Source organism: Suillus discolor (genome assembly GCF_016758755.1).
Source record: "Suillus discolor strain FC423 chromosome Unknown F5147scaffold_28, whole genome shotgun sequence".
In the NCBI taxonomy this organism is placed as follows: Eukaryota; Fungi; Basidiomycota; class Agaricomycetes; order Boletales; family Suillaceae; genus Suillus; species Suillus discolor.
The window spans coordinates 25,207-39,491 of record NW_024541275.1 but is presented as its reverse complement, the minus strand read 5'-3'; the positions used below and the strand labels follow the sequence as shown (position 1 = coordinate 39,491).

Here is a 14,285-nt window from a genome sequence, read left to right as displayed (position 1 = left end):
GATCTGGGATTGAAATCTCGTTTCGGCAAGCGCCTCGCGCCCATATACTCAGGGGCCACCAGATAGAAGGACAACAGGGTCCCCGGTCACCAACACAATAGGAATAAAAGGTCCAAAGTATCGGTGTGACAGAGATTCTGCACGCTGAAACCCTCTCTTACAGGGTCCTGGGATAGGTTTAAATTATCATAAGAGTCCCTACTGTAGGGCGGCTATGGGGATGTTATCCCAGCTATCCCAATCAGACTCACTCACTAGCCACCTCTTCATATATGTTGATCCTGGTACCAGCTCGGTTTCAAGCCTGGCTGACCAATTGGGCAAGGAATATATACTCGCTGCTTGCCAACCTTGGGCTTAGCTGGAAGTCGGCACAAATAAACAATGAGTTTGTTTTTTTATGCAAATTTATGTTTCGTGTAATTTTGATCAAGTGTCTACGGATCAATAGTCTGCTCGACCTCACTGAGCAAATAAGCAAGGAGTCATCCCGATACCCTGTCGCTCAAGGCAGTTTTGGGGATGTCTGGAAGTGCATACGTAAGCACCCTCGAATCACGGTAGCTCCTTCAGGTTTGCACTTGTAAATATGCACTCATACTGTCTCCCTCTACCAGGTTGCAGTAAAGTGTCTGCGACTTGAAATTCCGAACGATAACTGCAAGACAAAAATTACCCAGGTTTGAATGGCACCACGCACTCAGCTAATACCACGTGTTTATTTGTACACTTCAGAGGCTCGAACACGACTTGCAGCGGAATACTAAGCTTAAACACGCCAATCTGTTACCTTTGTTGGGCATAACTCAAGGGTTTGGTCCACTGCCCGCTATCGTCTCCCCATGGATGAACAAAGGCTCACTTACCATGCTTCTGGAGCGTGATTTCCAGCAACTCACTCTCACTCGAATGCTCCAAATCGTGGGTCTTTCTTCATGGTATGGCTCGTATCTTAATATTTGTTATTACAGCTCAAAGATGTCGCTTCAGCTATTGAGTACTGTATGCGGCAAACCTCAGTATTCGACGCAAAGCTAATGTGAATATTAGTACACTCCGAAAACATAATACACGGTGATCTCACCGGCGTGAGTACCACAGATATCTCCTTCAAAACAATTATTGACGCGACTCAGAACAACATTCTCATCGATGAGAACGGCAAAGCCTTCGTGGCTGACCATGGAATTCTCATCTTTTGTGCCGAGCTCCATGGCACGTCATACATCAGAAGCAATGTGCGATGGGCTGCACCTGAAAACTTTCAAGTTCCGGAAGATGAGGAGTCAATAAGCTTGCCCCAATTGGCATCTGACATCTATTCTTTCGGGTGCATCATGTTGCAGGTTTGTCGGTGGATCTTGATATCATGCAATGCGATTATCAATCTCTTTGTAGGTCTTCACAGGAAAGGTTCCGTATTCCGAATTTCGGAGTGACCATCAAGTTACTGTACAGATACTCAGAGGCCGAAAGCCTGCCCGACCAGTGACTCCATCCATTCCCGATGCCCTATGGGATTTCATGCAGAAGTGCTGGCTTGATAAACCGGAACAAAGGCCTTCAGCCAACGAAGTACTGACATTTATACAGGGACAACTAGAGGAAAGCTCCTGCTCTCATGCGACTCGTGATGCCACAGCAGTTTCCTAGCATCTTTGTATGTTATGCTCCCTGTTTTGTGCTCTGTCCGACATAATGTTCGCGACGTTCCATACCTTGATATCTCTCATACCTACGATTTAGGCTTACAGCTATCATGTTAACATGCCCACCCATGTCCTGAACATCGCAGACTAGCTATGTTTCACAACGAATGCCGAATAGTAGATACACGATATGCTACACAAGCTTTGACTGACGTACATTAGTATTTAGTCCGTACATACTAATAGTCATTATGAGCGTCGTTTTTTGCACTATGATTACAATTCATGATTTCATGATTACTCAAATTAGCAAGATACATTCCAGCGCTGTTTCAATTCCCCTTCACGGACTGCAGTAGTCAACTTTCGTGTCAAGTTCGATGGTAAATACGACTGTTCAAGTTGTAGCTGCTACTGCGGTATGTTGGCCACTGTCGGATGTCGTAGTCGCCCTCAGTTACTAGACCCCTTCAGCTTCGCCAATTTGCGTTTTTCGATGCTCACCCTGTGAAGGACGTCCATGACCTTGCTAGCCCACCCGAGATTTTCAAAAACGCCTCGGAAATCTCAACTGTCGCGTCATCCAGTGCTGGGTTGCTCGTTGCGGATATTCACGGCAGTATACACACTCTAAACAAGGAGTTCGTATCGACAACGAGCTGGGTCGCACATGTGGGAGGACGAGTAATGCACATGGCAGAGAGGGATGGTATGTTGGTGACAATTGGGGAGGAGAGCGCAGTACGAGGTAGTTTGCTAAAGATTTGGGATCTTGGGAAGACGGACAAGAGAAATCAAGCACCAGTGTTACTGAAATCTGCCAAGGTCCAGCCTAGCAACAAGCCTCATCCAGTGAGTGACTCACTACGTTCAGCTTTCGCTCGGTGAGCTTGTAATTCAGGTTTCTTGCTTTGCACTTTCTTCTGCGCTGTCTTTCCTTGCCATCGGCTTGGCCGACGGGACGGTACTACTTTACAGGCACTTGGACCAGTCACTATCTTCCACAACGTCCCTGACTGCACTGCCTAAGACACGCATCATCCATGAATCATCCCCTGAACCTATCACCGGCCTTGGTTTCCGAGAACTTCCGAGTCCCACTAATGCCGATGCTAAGGATAACAACTTGCACCTTTTCATTGTGACCACGAACTCGGTACACTTGTACCATGTGTCCGGCAAAGGGAGTGGAGGATCTAGCGTGTTACTAGATGATATAGGATGTGGACTGGGATGTGCGGTGATGGATTGGCGCGCCGAGAAGATCGTGCTTGCGAGAGATGAGGCAGTATATGCGTATGGTTTACATGGGAGGGAGCCGCCATATGCTTATGAAGGTGAGTGGATTGGTACCAATTTAAGTACTGGGAGGCGATGTTGTGTCTTTTACAGGTTACAAGTCGTCGATCCACACCCACCTTAACTATGTGATAGTCGTTTCACCACCCACAACAGCTACATCGACGTCACCTGCTACGCGAAAGCTTGCAGCACAAGGGGCAGGTGGAGACGGTGATGCGTCGAGGGTGACTGTGTTTGACATGGAGAATAAGGTAGTTGGATATACCGGGGTGTTTGCGGAAGGTATCAGAGAGGTAATCTCGGAGTGGGGAAATATCTACATCCTCACAAATAATGGGCAGGTGCGTCCTAACGATGCTCAGAATTGTGCGTTGACTTTTAATCTGACGTCACTGCCCTTGTTTAGCTGACTCGCCTTGCCGAGAAATCCACCTCTGCAAAACTTTCCATGCTGTACGCAAAGGCTCTATACCCACTTGCACTGAGTCTCGCGCAGACACAACACCTCGACGAGAGCTACGTGGCTGATATTCATCGTCAGCACGGTGACCACCTCTACACGAAAGGAGATTGGGATGGCGCGATGACGTGCTATCTGAAGACGATAGGTTGGGTGAAACCGAGCTATGTCGTTAGAAAAGTCAGTTATTTGTGTTTTTTTTTTCCAACACAATAGATCTGATGATGATGTCGCAGTTTCTGGACGCTCAGCGCATACACAATCTCGTTACCTATCTGCAAGAGCTACATGCCCTTGGCCTCGCAAACGCTGATCATACCACTCTTCTGCTCAATACTTACACGAAACTCAAAGACGTTGCACGCTTAGACAGCTTCATTAAAACAGAGTCTCGTCGCTCTGGTGCAGCAGAGTCGAACGGCGACCTTCCATTTGACCTGGACACTGCTATCCGGGTGTGTAGGCAGGCAGGATACTTTGATCATGCCAGTTACCTTGCGAAACGCTATAAGCGACACGAAGAATATTTGAGGGTTATGATTGAAGACGCTGGGAAATATGGGGAAGCATTGACGTATCTGAGACACTTGGGAGCAGCCGCAGTAAGTCTAATCTTCGTTATTTGGTTTGGCTTTTTTTTCTGGATGAAGCTAATACATTTATATAGGCGGAAAGTAACCTCGCTAGGTACGGACGCGCTATGCTAGATAATCTCCCGGAGGAGACGACACAGCTTCTTATTGACCTTTGCACCATCTCTGGGCCCCTCATCATCCCCGAAGCAGAGGACGCCACTCCGCAACAGTCGAGCGCACCAGCAAACGCCCCATCGTACCTCTCGTACCTTGCTCTCTCCCGTGCACCCGCGCCTGAAGACAAAGTTGAGGAACCCAAAGAGGACAAAGAAGAGGACCTAGCGGAACCTCAAACAATGCAGCCCAACGCACCAACGCCACCCAAAGAGAAACGACCTTCACCTACACTCTATTTCGCGCATTTTGTTGATCACCCGTCATATTTTGTCCGTTTCCTAGAAAGCGTAGCCGCACGTCGTTGGGGACAGTCACTCTCCTCTCTCCCATCCTCTCTTCCAGATACCAATCTGGACAAAGACGAAGACCTAGAGAAGCACAATCAGGCAGCAGTTTGGAACACGTTGCTTGAGCTCTACCTTGACGGAGGCTCTCCAGCACAACAGGAAAAGGCACTCAAAGTTCTGACGAGCGACACCTTACCGTGCGATAAAACGCATGCATTGATTCTTTGCAGCAGCTACAGCTATACCCGAGGTCTGGTCATACTTTGGGAGAAGCTAGGTATGTATGAAGACATTTTACGGTTTTGGATGGACAAGCACAACACGTCGCCATCCGAGTCTTCTGCGTCAACAGAGGTCGTGCAGGCCCTCGTACGATATGGCCCAACACACCCGCACCTCTATGAGCTGGTGCTGCGCTTCTTGACAAGCACGCCGGAGCTGCTCACGCGGCACCAGGCGGACGTAGAGAAGATTCTGGAACACATCGAGAAGGAGCGGATAATACCTCCGCTTGGTGTAGTCCAGATATTGAGTAGGAATGGAGTAGCGAGCGTAGGCCTTGTCAAGGACTGGCTGATGGGACGCATCAAGGAAGCAAGGGAAGAAGTGCAAACTGTAATTTCTTTACATTTATTTCTCATTTTCACGCTGATGATTTTCCCTGTGATAGGACCAGCAACTGATCAACTCATACCAGCTAGAAACGAATGCGAAGTTGAAGCAAGTGGCTGAACTAGAGGACCCCATGCATGCAAAGGTGTTTAGTGTGACGCGCTGTTCTCAGTGCAGCGGGCAGCTCGATCTCCCCAGTGTCCATTTCATGTGCAACCACTCGTATCACCAGCGGTACGTATTTCGCTCATTCATTAATTGACCGAATTATTCCTTTCCTCGGAATCACACCTCTTCTGGCTATCTCGTGATGTCAGTGCTAATGTACATTTCATATAGATGCCTTCTGGACCACGAGACAGAATGCCCGCTTTGCGTACGCCAACATGGGATCATCCAGGAGATTCGGAGGAATAACGAGAGGATGGTAGATCAACACGAGATATTCCTCGCAGATGTGCAAGATAACGGGTTTAAAGTGCTTGCGGATGGATTTGGTAAGGGGGTGCTAAATATGACTCGATTGGACGATGTTGCTGTATAACCTGTATAGCGCCGCGCTATACTTCTGCCACATGATCTGCATCTGTTACGGTATCAAATAGTAAGTTATCAAATATATTTCGTTAATAAGCTCGGGTTGATCCACAAGCGATGGGCATTTGCAGATTAGTTCGGTCCGACCCAAACATTGATTACTCGTCCTTTTATAAATGCAATGGTTTCTTCTTCAGCCGACAGACGTTCTGTGTATACTGACCCTCAAAACTTAAAGCGCAATCCCAGTTTCCATCAGTCAAGTATGTAGGTTTAGTTTGGCCGTTTCCATGTCCATCCAACGATAGCACTTGATCCTTGGGAGCTGCGTAGTGATCATTCATGATCACACGCACCTAAAGCATGGTCCTTCCGAGATTAAACTTCCGGAAGAGAATACCGCCTACAGATAATCGAACCTTCGCATCTAGGGTGCCGTGTCTCTCGGCTTGAACTACTAGCACAATGTCAAGATCGTTTCATCTTCGTCAACAGAACGATATTCTAATTGGGAGCTTATGAACTCCATACTTAGACGCGCACGCACATCACTCAAGTTTCCGTGGATGATGGACCATAAAGCTCGATATGATGGATACATGATCAGGATGTAAGTCATTCTTATCGGATGGGTGGTCTAAACAGTGGTCTTACAGGAGTCAGAAGAGCAACACGAGTCACATAGGCGCCGCCTCGAGTCATTATCATAAAGGAAATAGAACCATTTATTTTAGGATGAACGCATACTTCTCAGCGCTTGAAGTCACGATCAGGCGACAGGCAGCGTTTGCTAACATTGAATTGGTTATCAAAATTCACATCCACCACAGGGTTGTTGCCGAAGCCGAAGCCTCGCGCGTAGTTGGGCTAAAGTTTCGATTGGTAGTTCCACATCCCTGACCACGCCTCAGGAAATCTGATGAACTTGTCTGCCTTTCTCCTACTTGATGCGTTCAAGAATGGGCGTTTACTTGGTGGAAGGTCAGCTCCAGCGTGGATTTCATTCAATCCATACCAGTTGCGGCTTTCCTGTGCGCCCTCTGCAATTTCGATTCCCCGGAGCTATTCAGTTGATCGCGATATCAGCGGGAACCTTTGCAATCCTTGTGTATAAGACAAAAAACCACTGTTGCTAAGAAAGTACATCGACATCCTCTTGTGCCTGTGCTTCTCCTATCGATATGCCGATTCTCCCTCTGAAGGCTCTTGCACGTCAAGTCCCTCTTCATCATCGACCCAGCTCACCCTCTCCATCTGACGTTACTCGGTCTTCTGGTGAGAGACAATCTTATTTAAGCCAGAACTCCTTTGAATATACCTCCGAAGACGGGGAAAGCGGGCGCGATTCCATATCTGAAGGGGGCTCGCAACTTATTTATTTAATTCCGACCGCAACTACTAAGACATCAACGTACGGTTTGTTCGCTGTGGACACAAGCATTGCTACCGGGCAAACCAATTTTCCGACTGCTTCGGGTGGACTTGGAGATGTCTACAGATGCATATTGAACAGGGGCGCGAGTCCGGAAGAAGTATGCCACACGTTGATCTTCTCCATGCTTACGCTCACCTAAGCTCAGGTTGCAGCCAAATCTCTACGGTATCCAATTCTTACAGACGCCGCGGTAATTGCCAAAATAAATCGTGTATGTTTGGATAGCCTCTGAAACCTCCGCGTGTCTGAACTTCTTTGGAACACAGAAACTTGAACGCGAAATCAAGATCTGGACCGGATTAAAACATCGGTATATATTGTGTCTACGTGGCACTGCAACGGGTTTCGGTCCATTTCGAGCATTGGTTTCCCCCTGGATGCCGAACGGGACATTGAACTTTTATCTTACTCGTGAAAAGAAAACCCTTGCGAGGGTGGACAGGCTTCGCATTGTAAGTTTCTCTTTCGACGCCGATTACTGGAGCTTACGTTTCTCAAAGCTTAAACAAATTACCGAGGGGCTCAAATATCGTAAGTAACATATTGGCTTGGAAACGACCGGCTTAACTGTATACTGCGGGCAGTCCACGACAATAAAGTGACTCATGGCGATCTGACCAGTGTAGGTTTGCCTACATTATACGTTTCGTGACCCACTGATTGTTACTATAGAACAATGTCCTAATTGCTGCTGATGGGTCCCCGCGCCTTGCAGACTTCGGTGTTTCGAATATCTTGGTAGAATCTAACCCGGCATTCTCCTTCCACAATGGCGCAGTTTGTTGGGCAGCTCCAGAGCTCCTCTTCCCGGAAGGTGAAACTGTGCCGTGTGCCACCAAATCCAGTGATATATATGCTCTTGGGTGTATCATGCTTGAGGTCAGTATCTCATTTGCGTTTTTTTTTCATGACGCTGACAGGATATTCGCAGGTATTATACAGCAAAACACCCTACTGGTGGATTGGCAAGAATGCCGTGCAAGTCGTGGCATCAAAGTACAAAGGTCAAGAGCCCATAAATAACACCGTGCAAATTCATGCACGTCATCTGGATTTCATGCGGCGGTGCTGGACAATCAAGAGTGAGAGTCGTCCATCAGTGGAGGATGTACAGGGCTTCCTTGCTGAGAGAGATATGTCTAACTGGGTCTCGTCTACGTAATGTCGCTGTTCGGAACTGGTTCATTCTCGTTTTTTTATTCTAGCTGCCTCACTGGTGTAGTACAGTGTTAAAGTATAATATAGGATCGCATATCCGCTGGCTCGGTACCTCATGGCAATTGTATTGTCCATAGAATCGTACGACTCATGCATACTAGTCTATCGTAGAGTCAGAATCCATTACTATCGCTATAGCACAATGATATGAAAGACCTAGTCCGCATGCACTGGTGCGGCCGGCCCACACAAATCTGTGTAGTCTAAGGAAAGTATCACAAACTGAAATTTACATAATGACCGGAACATTGACCAGTTCGTGAATCTTTGAATTCCGGACTCTGACTTGTACGGGAAGCAGTACGTGAAACTACACAAGACCTGCAGCGGTGTGACTAGTACTTGGGTGTGACCATTTTACGTTAATGCGAACGGCATATTCCTGTAGTCGTGGTAAATATTCTCATCAATGTAGCGCCTTGGTTTGTAGTATTTACTACAGCCAGCAGCCTCTTGAACGTCGATATAAAGGCAGGAATCTTGCAAAGCCTAGTAATTGTTCTTGTTCTTGTGATTACTCCAACTGCTCCGGGCCTATAAAGAGCTGGCTTCAATGCGACAAATATCTTCCCCTCTCACCTTGAAAGCGGTCCCTTATCATTGGCGTCTACATCTGTAGACGCCAAAGATAATGGATATCTTTCCAATACAGTATCTTGGCGTCTCAAAAACACTTCTTCCAATAACGATGACGTCCCAATGACGGGAGAACTAATCAGGTGCATGCCCTAAGTTAGTCTAGGGTTAAGGTTACTAATATCTGAATCGACAGATCTTCCCACCTAGTACTCTTTAATGTCGCCCCATGCGTGTAGTCCGGGGAGCCTCTCAACGATTTTCTTCGTTCATTTTGGCAGTGACGAGTGGATACAGCAGAAAAAGAGACACCAGGTTACAGTACTCCTTCACTCCCTCTCACTCGCATTAAGAAAGTCATAAAGAGCGATCCAGACGTGAACTTGAAGGTATGTCACTCCATCATAAAACGATGCCAGGTGTACGTGTTATCAATAAAATGTGTCGTGCCTCTCTCAATGAATGTCCATCTAGCCATGTCAAGCTGCTCCTCATCAGGATTCTGAACACCATACAAACGCCATACAAGCGATGAAGCTGGCGGCAGTTGGCACGAAAAAGCCGCCGCAGCGCATCATCATTCAGTATGTATATCTTGAGAACTGAGTATTGATTCAGCAGCCTGCTGGTGTTCAGTTTGAAAGGGTACGGTGTTTTGAGAATAGTTCCGAGTCTACGCTAATCCAGGTTGCAAAACTGTTGTACAATGATAATTTGTCTTCCGATGCGGCAAGCACTTGAGTAAGCAGAAATGTTCTTTGGGCAGATTTTGTTGAGTTGACTTCTGCTCTGCGCAGTGTGCGCTCTACAAGTAACAAAGGAACAGACATAACATCGTCTTCACTGTGCAGCATCTTACGGTACTACAGAACCCTATCCCACAAAAGCGGGTTTTAAGCACTAAATCGTGTAGCAATATCCTCCAACCTCGTCACTATAATTGGTATACACTATCATGATATCTCACTACATGAGGATGCTTACCGTGGCCCCAGAAATCCCATGATATCGTCTATCGTCGGGCGATGGGCTGATGTCTTATTCAAGCACGGTGAGAATTGTTGATACACCCCATGATTCTCTATGCCCCTGAAAGGTGCACGTCCTTTCTGCATCGCGCCCATGACTTGTAGAACGCTAGTTATCCACGCGTAGGGCTGATTTCCCACGAAGATCTTGGACTATTGTCAGAAGGCTGTGTTTGTGTATTGACAATCCGACAGACCTGGAATACTATACAACCATACGAATAGACATCCCAAGCTTTAGTTGGCTTCTCGTCTTTAGCTTCGTCATCGTCTTCATCTCCGTCTCGGAGAGCCTCTGGGGGCATCCAACGTACGTTTCCTGCGTGACAGGAGTTGAATGTGGCGTTCCCTGCCTCGGTAAGAATCATCGATAGACCAAAGTCTGCGAGACGGAGGCGACCGGAGCTGTCAACTAAAACATTCGTCTGTCATCGAATTCAGCTACATACTACATGTGGATTGGGATAAGACCTACCGCTGTCAAATCGCCGTGCACGATACCCTTGCCGTGCACTAAGTGGATAGTTTTTGGTAAACGGTGCGATCGCCACATCTGTTAACAATGGAACTCACGGTAACTGATACCAGCAGTTACCTGCCATACCTGAAATTATGGCTAAGTATAAGCTAGTGCAGTAGTCATTTGGCACTTACAAGCTCTCGTTTTCTAGGGTCAGACAGTTTGGAAAACTTGCGCTTCAAGTATTCGTCCAGCGATCCTTCTTCCATCCATGGAGACACTAATGCTGGAAGTAGCCCGAATTCTTCAGCGAAAGTCACGCCCTCGAGAGGGAGAATGTGGTCGTGTTCCAACTGTATCCAAACATAGGCCTCACGACGAACTTTCTGGGGAGTAGATGTATCAGCGAGTGGAACTGCGTATCAATCCCCGCCCTAACCTTGCCTATCGCTTTCAATATCTTCACATCTGTTACCGAAAGGACCCTGATAGATTTGACAGCGACCTTGATTACAATAAATGATAAGTCTTCTACCTATGTCTAAACTCACGGGACGTTGGGCTCCAGATCGTGTAGTCAATAAACATTTCCAGATGTCACCAAGCCCTCCTGTACAGGTAGGAAAGTTGCCATCTCTTGCGATGTTTTTCGCAGGAATAAGCTCTGGTTCAATTTTGAATTGAACTGACTCCTGCCAATGATATTAGTATATCATCAACGTGGAAACATGGAAGCCATATTGACTTACGGGTGGGAGTTCGCCCATTGCGAAGTAAAGCTAGATATCAGAGTTCAAAATGAGACAACTGGGATGTAGGAGACGAAACGGGCAACTCTATATACCACTACTGAAGAGACAAATCAACCATGCCGTTAACCCAAAAATACCACGGCCATGAGGCCCTGTGAGTCTGTGACCTGTTTGCGCCCGAAACCTAGCGCCTTGATAGCGAATGTGATGAAAAACCCTGAGAGGCTGTGTTATTCAATGGTCGTATACATCGGTGATTGGTATGCTCCACGTTTTCCATCAGACTCGGTGAAAGATAGCTTGCGATGCACATGTTTGATTATATGAATCCAATTTCGAAGATCAGAACACTTCAAGCCGGAAACGATTGTGGGTAAGACCGAGTCAATGTATAGTAAGCCTGCACGAGATCAAGCTTCCTGTGTGCAGCAAGTTATATAGCTTTATGTGGCTTAGATCATGACGCCTATCTTGTTGTTAAAGGGTTGCGCCAGCCAGCTATTGTGTAGCGCCAGATCATAAAGCTTTCACCTGTCATAGACAGATACGATCGATACCAGAACACTAGTAGTGATAACGCGATGAATGATTATTTGAGTGCTGCGTGACCTGGAGAGAAATTAGCTAAGGGAAATGGCAAGAATTCCTTCCTCTTCGATGAGCGAGCTCGTCCCACTGGCCGACTGCTGAACACCTAGAGTGTCAGGACCGGGGCGTCAAACATCACTTTTCAGACACTAAGCACGTACCTTGGATGAGGCTAATTATGATAAGCGTGCAGTTAACTCGGGAAACTATGCAGTCCCAGCATCAGACGTTCTATGTATGAATCCAGACCCCCGATAAAGCTGGACAAGTGAAATGAAATTGTTGAAACGAACACTTGGGCTGGATTTTCCTCAGCATATGTCTGATTCGAGGCTACGGAAGTCTATAGTGCGACAAAGAGGTGCGACTGAGAATAACCATAAGACTCCTTGGACTGCGTTCACGCGTGAGCTTTTCCTGAATCCCCAGTTGAAGGGCGAACCGTCTCAGATCTGGTGAAAAGCAATAAGAGAAACGGTATGTTCCTGCGGGGCAGTGCGGGTTATCCCGCGGCAAGTCTCAACCCTCAAAATTGGTCAAGGAGCGGCCAAGTGCGTAGATTAGTACACAGGATCATTTTTACTGCCATTTACGGACATCCCTTACATACCTTCGAGAACTTCCAGAGCGCTGAAGATTTCGGTTTGACTGTAGGCTAGTCTCTAGGCACTGCCAACCAGTGCGTCAGTGGAGTCCTTCGTGATGGTCGGAAAGAAGATCTATATTTTTCTGCGAATATTTCAGCCATCGCGTGACAGAATATTTGGACTGCTGCGAATCGCAATGTGAAAGCATGTGGCATCATGCATCGCGATTGGATGAGGCGACCTCCCGAGTCCCAACAGAGTTGTGTGCCCGCGCCCAGATCTGGTGTCTTCTAATAACAATGTCGGCATAATAATCACGAAATAAAGGCATGTACTACAGTGGTGACTGGTGACGACGAGCGCTTTTAAAGTCGTGGACACGGTGGAAGGAACTTGATGACGTCATTTACATAACGAAAGAACTTGACACTGCTAGTGAACGTTTGAACACTGCCACAGCGCGTCCTCGATTACATCTTGCAGTTTGCTAGTAGTATCAAAGTTCTACACAGACCGGCATTAATGATGGTGCGACAATTCACTGCCCCACCACGCGGCGTCTGTTGAGCAGATGATCTGTATTCTCAATTATATATATACCTGCAGACCAACCGCTTCAACTTGAAGTTAACAACGATATCGTCACTACTAGTACGGCTACCTTTCGCCACGTTGAACGCTGTGGCCTAGCATTGCTATTATCCCGCAATGGGGAATTGCTGCTCTCAAAAATCTGTGGTAAGTTCGTGCCCTTGTATTCAATGTGAATAACGGTCACCGATTACCCTCGGGCCTCGACAGAAGGGAAATGGCAGTCCCCAGCCCCCTCACCGAGTTGATTTCAAAATCAAGCCAGATAACATTCCCGTGACAGAAGTCACAAAACTTGAGTCGTTCCCCAGTGGTACAGGAGGGCTTGGTGATGTCTGGAAGTGTTCTTGGTCTCGACCTCAGGTTGGAACATTTAAGGTAATTGTGCACTCGATCGAAAATTCACAATATTAACTACCTTTTAGGTTGCAATCAAATCAGTTAGGGTTCCCCAAGCAGATGATACGGAACTGGTGAATAGGACAAGCAAGGTAGGAGCAAGAACGAACTGAAAGTCATCGTGTTCAGCCATTACAACTCACAGAGGATTCGTCGCGAGGCTTATGTTTGGATCACCCTAGAGCATGAAAATGTTCTTACTTTTGATGGTGTTGTTGATGGCTTTGGGCCACTCCCTGCCCTAGTTTCTCCGTGGATGGAAAATGGATCGCTCGATAGTTATCTGAAAAGGGGACGTGTTCCTTCCAAGGCCGACAAACTGAGAATGGTACGCACCGTATCTCGCAGCATCGGACGAGTTCTGACATGTCTTTAGTTGAGACAGATAGCGGCCGGCCTCAAGTATTGTGCATCTATATTTTTTCTGTATCTGGATCAGACATGCTCACTGACTTGTTAGTACACGACAAAGGAGTGGTTCATGGCGATTTAACATGTGTACGTGTTAAAAGTCGTATCTCTGATGTCTCGGTATGACAACTCGATCTACAGACCAATGTTCTGATCAGCGCCGATGGGAAGCTCCATCTTGCGGACTTCGGTCTTTCCGTAATCCTTTCAGAATCACAAAACTCTACCTTCAATTCGTGCCACCAAGGAAATGTGCGGTGGATGGCACCTGAGATGCTTGCTTTGCCTGAGCAAGGGGGAGTGGTCGTGCCAACCAAAGCTGCCGATATTTACTCATATGGTTGCATCATGCTTCAGGTGTGTTGCCCCTCATTCGGCTGTATGTAAGCTACTGTACTGATAATACCCAGCTGTTTTGTGGACGTGCACCTTATATCTGGCTAACGCAAGCGTACCACATTATTACTGCAAGAGTCTCAGGAACAGAACCCTTCCGTCATTTCACTGACATCGAGGAGGTACACAAGGAGTATTCGTTGAAATGCATATCTGTCAGATCCGGAGATCGACCAGTGGCTTCTGCGATTGTAAAGTTCTTAGGAGCAGAGTAACAACAATACGATGAACTAGCCTAGGATACT

At 47.0% G+C, this 14,285-nt stretch overlaps 5 protein-coding genes across 5 annotated transcripts; 4 read left to right on the top strand and 1 right to left on the bottom strand.

The window, feature by feature from the left end:
* Window positions 1-729: 729 nt before the first annotated feature.
* F5147DRAFT_577042 (kinase-like protein) lies at window positions 730-1,653 on the top strand (the record flags this gene model as incomplete). The annotated part of the gene is made up of 5 exons (XM_041431370.1): window positions 730-921; window positions 972-1,002; window positions 1,051-1,088; window positions 1,137-1,346; window positions 1,399-1,653. Coding segments are annotated over 5 exons (726 nt in total), but the record flags the coding sequence as incomplete, so codon positions are not given.
* A 376-nt stretch (window positions 1,654-2,029) lies between these two features.
* Window positions 2,030-5,606, top strand: F5147DRAFT_745793 (uncharacterized protein; the record flags this gene model as incomplete). Its single annotated transcript, XM_041439786.1, has 9 exons — window positions 2,030-2,068; window positions 2,097-2,501; window positions 2,551-2,986; window positions 3,042-3,292; window positions 3,358-3,591; window positions 3,648-4,013; window positions 4,079-5,065; window positions 5,121-5,296; window positions 5,402-5,606. The coding sequence occupies 9 exons, from the start codon at window positions 2,030-2,032 to the stop codon at window positions 5,604-5,606; spliced, it is 3,099 nt and encodes a 1,032-aa protein (XP_041292682.1).
* Window positions 5,607-6,780: 1,174 nt separating this feature from the next.
* On the top strand, window positions 6,781-8,283 carry F5147DRAFT_800057 (kinase-like domain-containing protein; the record flags this gene model as incomplete). The annotated part of the gene is made up of 7 exons (XM_041443250.1): window positions 6,781-7,131; window positions 7,180-7,245; window positions 7,301-7,486; window positions 7,535-7,565; window positions 7,619-7,656; window positions 7,707-7,913; window positions 7,966-8,283. 7 exons carry the CDS (start codon window positions 6,781-6,783, stop codon window positions 8,194-8,196), a joined length of 1,110 nt encoding a protein of 369 aa, XP_041292681.1. The 3' UTR covers window positions 8,197-8,283.
* Window positions 8,284-9,790: 1,507 nt separating this feature from the next.
* F5147DRAFT_837102 (kinase-like domain-containing protein) lies at window positions 9,791-11,083 on the bottom strand (the record flags this gene model as incomplete). Its single annotated transcript, XM_041444040.1, has 8 exons — window positions 9,791-10,003; window positions 10,054-10,281; window positions 10,332-10,369; window positions 10,430-10,460; window positions 10,511-10,702; window positions 10,756-10,821; window positions 10,868-11,008; window positions 11,066-11,083. The coding sequence occupies 8 exons, from the start codon at window positions 11,081-11,083 to the stop codon at window positions 9,809-9,811; spliced, it is 909 nt and encodes a 302-aa protein (XP_041292680.1). The 3' UTR covers window positions 9,791-9,808.
* Window positions 11,084-12,715: 1,632 nt separating this feature from the next.
* On the top strand, window positions 12,716-14,255 carry F5147DRAFT_837101 (kinase-like domain-containing protein; the record flags this gene model as incomplete). The annotated part of the gene is made up of 8 exons (XM_041444039.1): window positions 12,716-12,981; window positions 13,045-13,212; window positions 13,260-13,325; window positions 13,379-13,561; window positions 13,610-13,640; window positions 13,694-13,731; window positions 13,786-14,001; window positions 14,055-14,255. The coding sequence occupies exons 1-8, from the start codon at window positions 12,952-12,954 to the stop codon at window positions 14,253-14,255; spliced, it is 933 nt and encodes a 310-aa protein (XP_041292679.1). The 5' UTR covers window positions 12,716-12,951.
* Window positions 14,256-14,285: the final 30 nt, after the last annotated feature.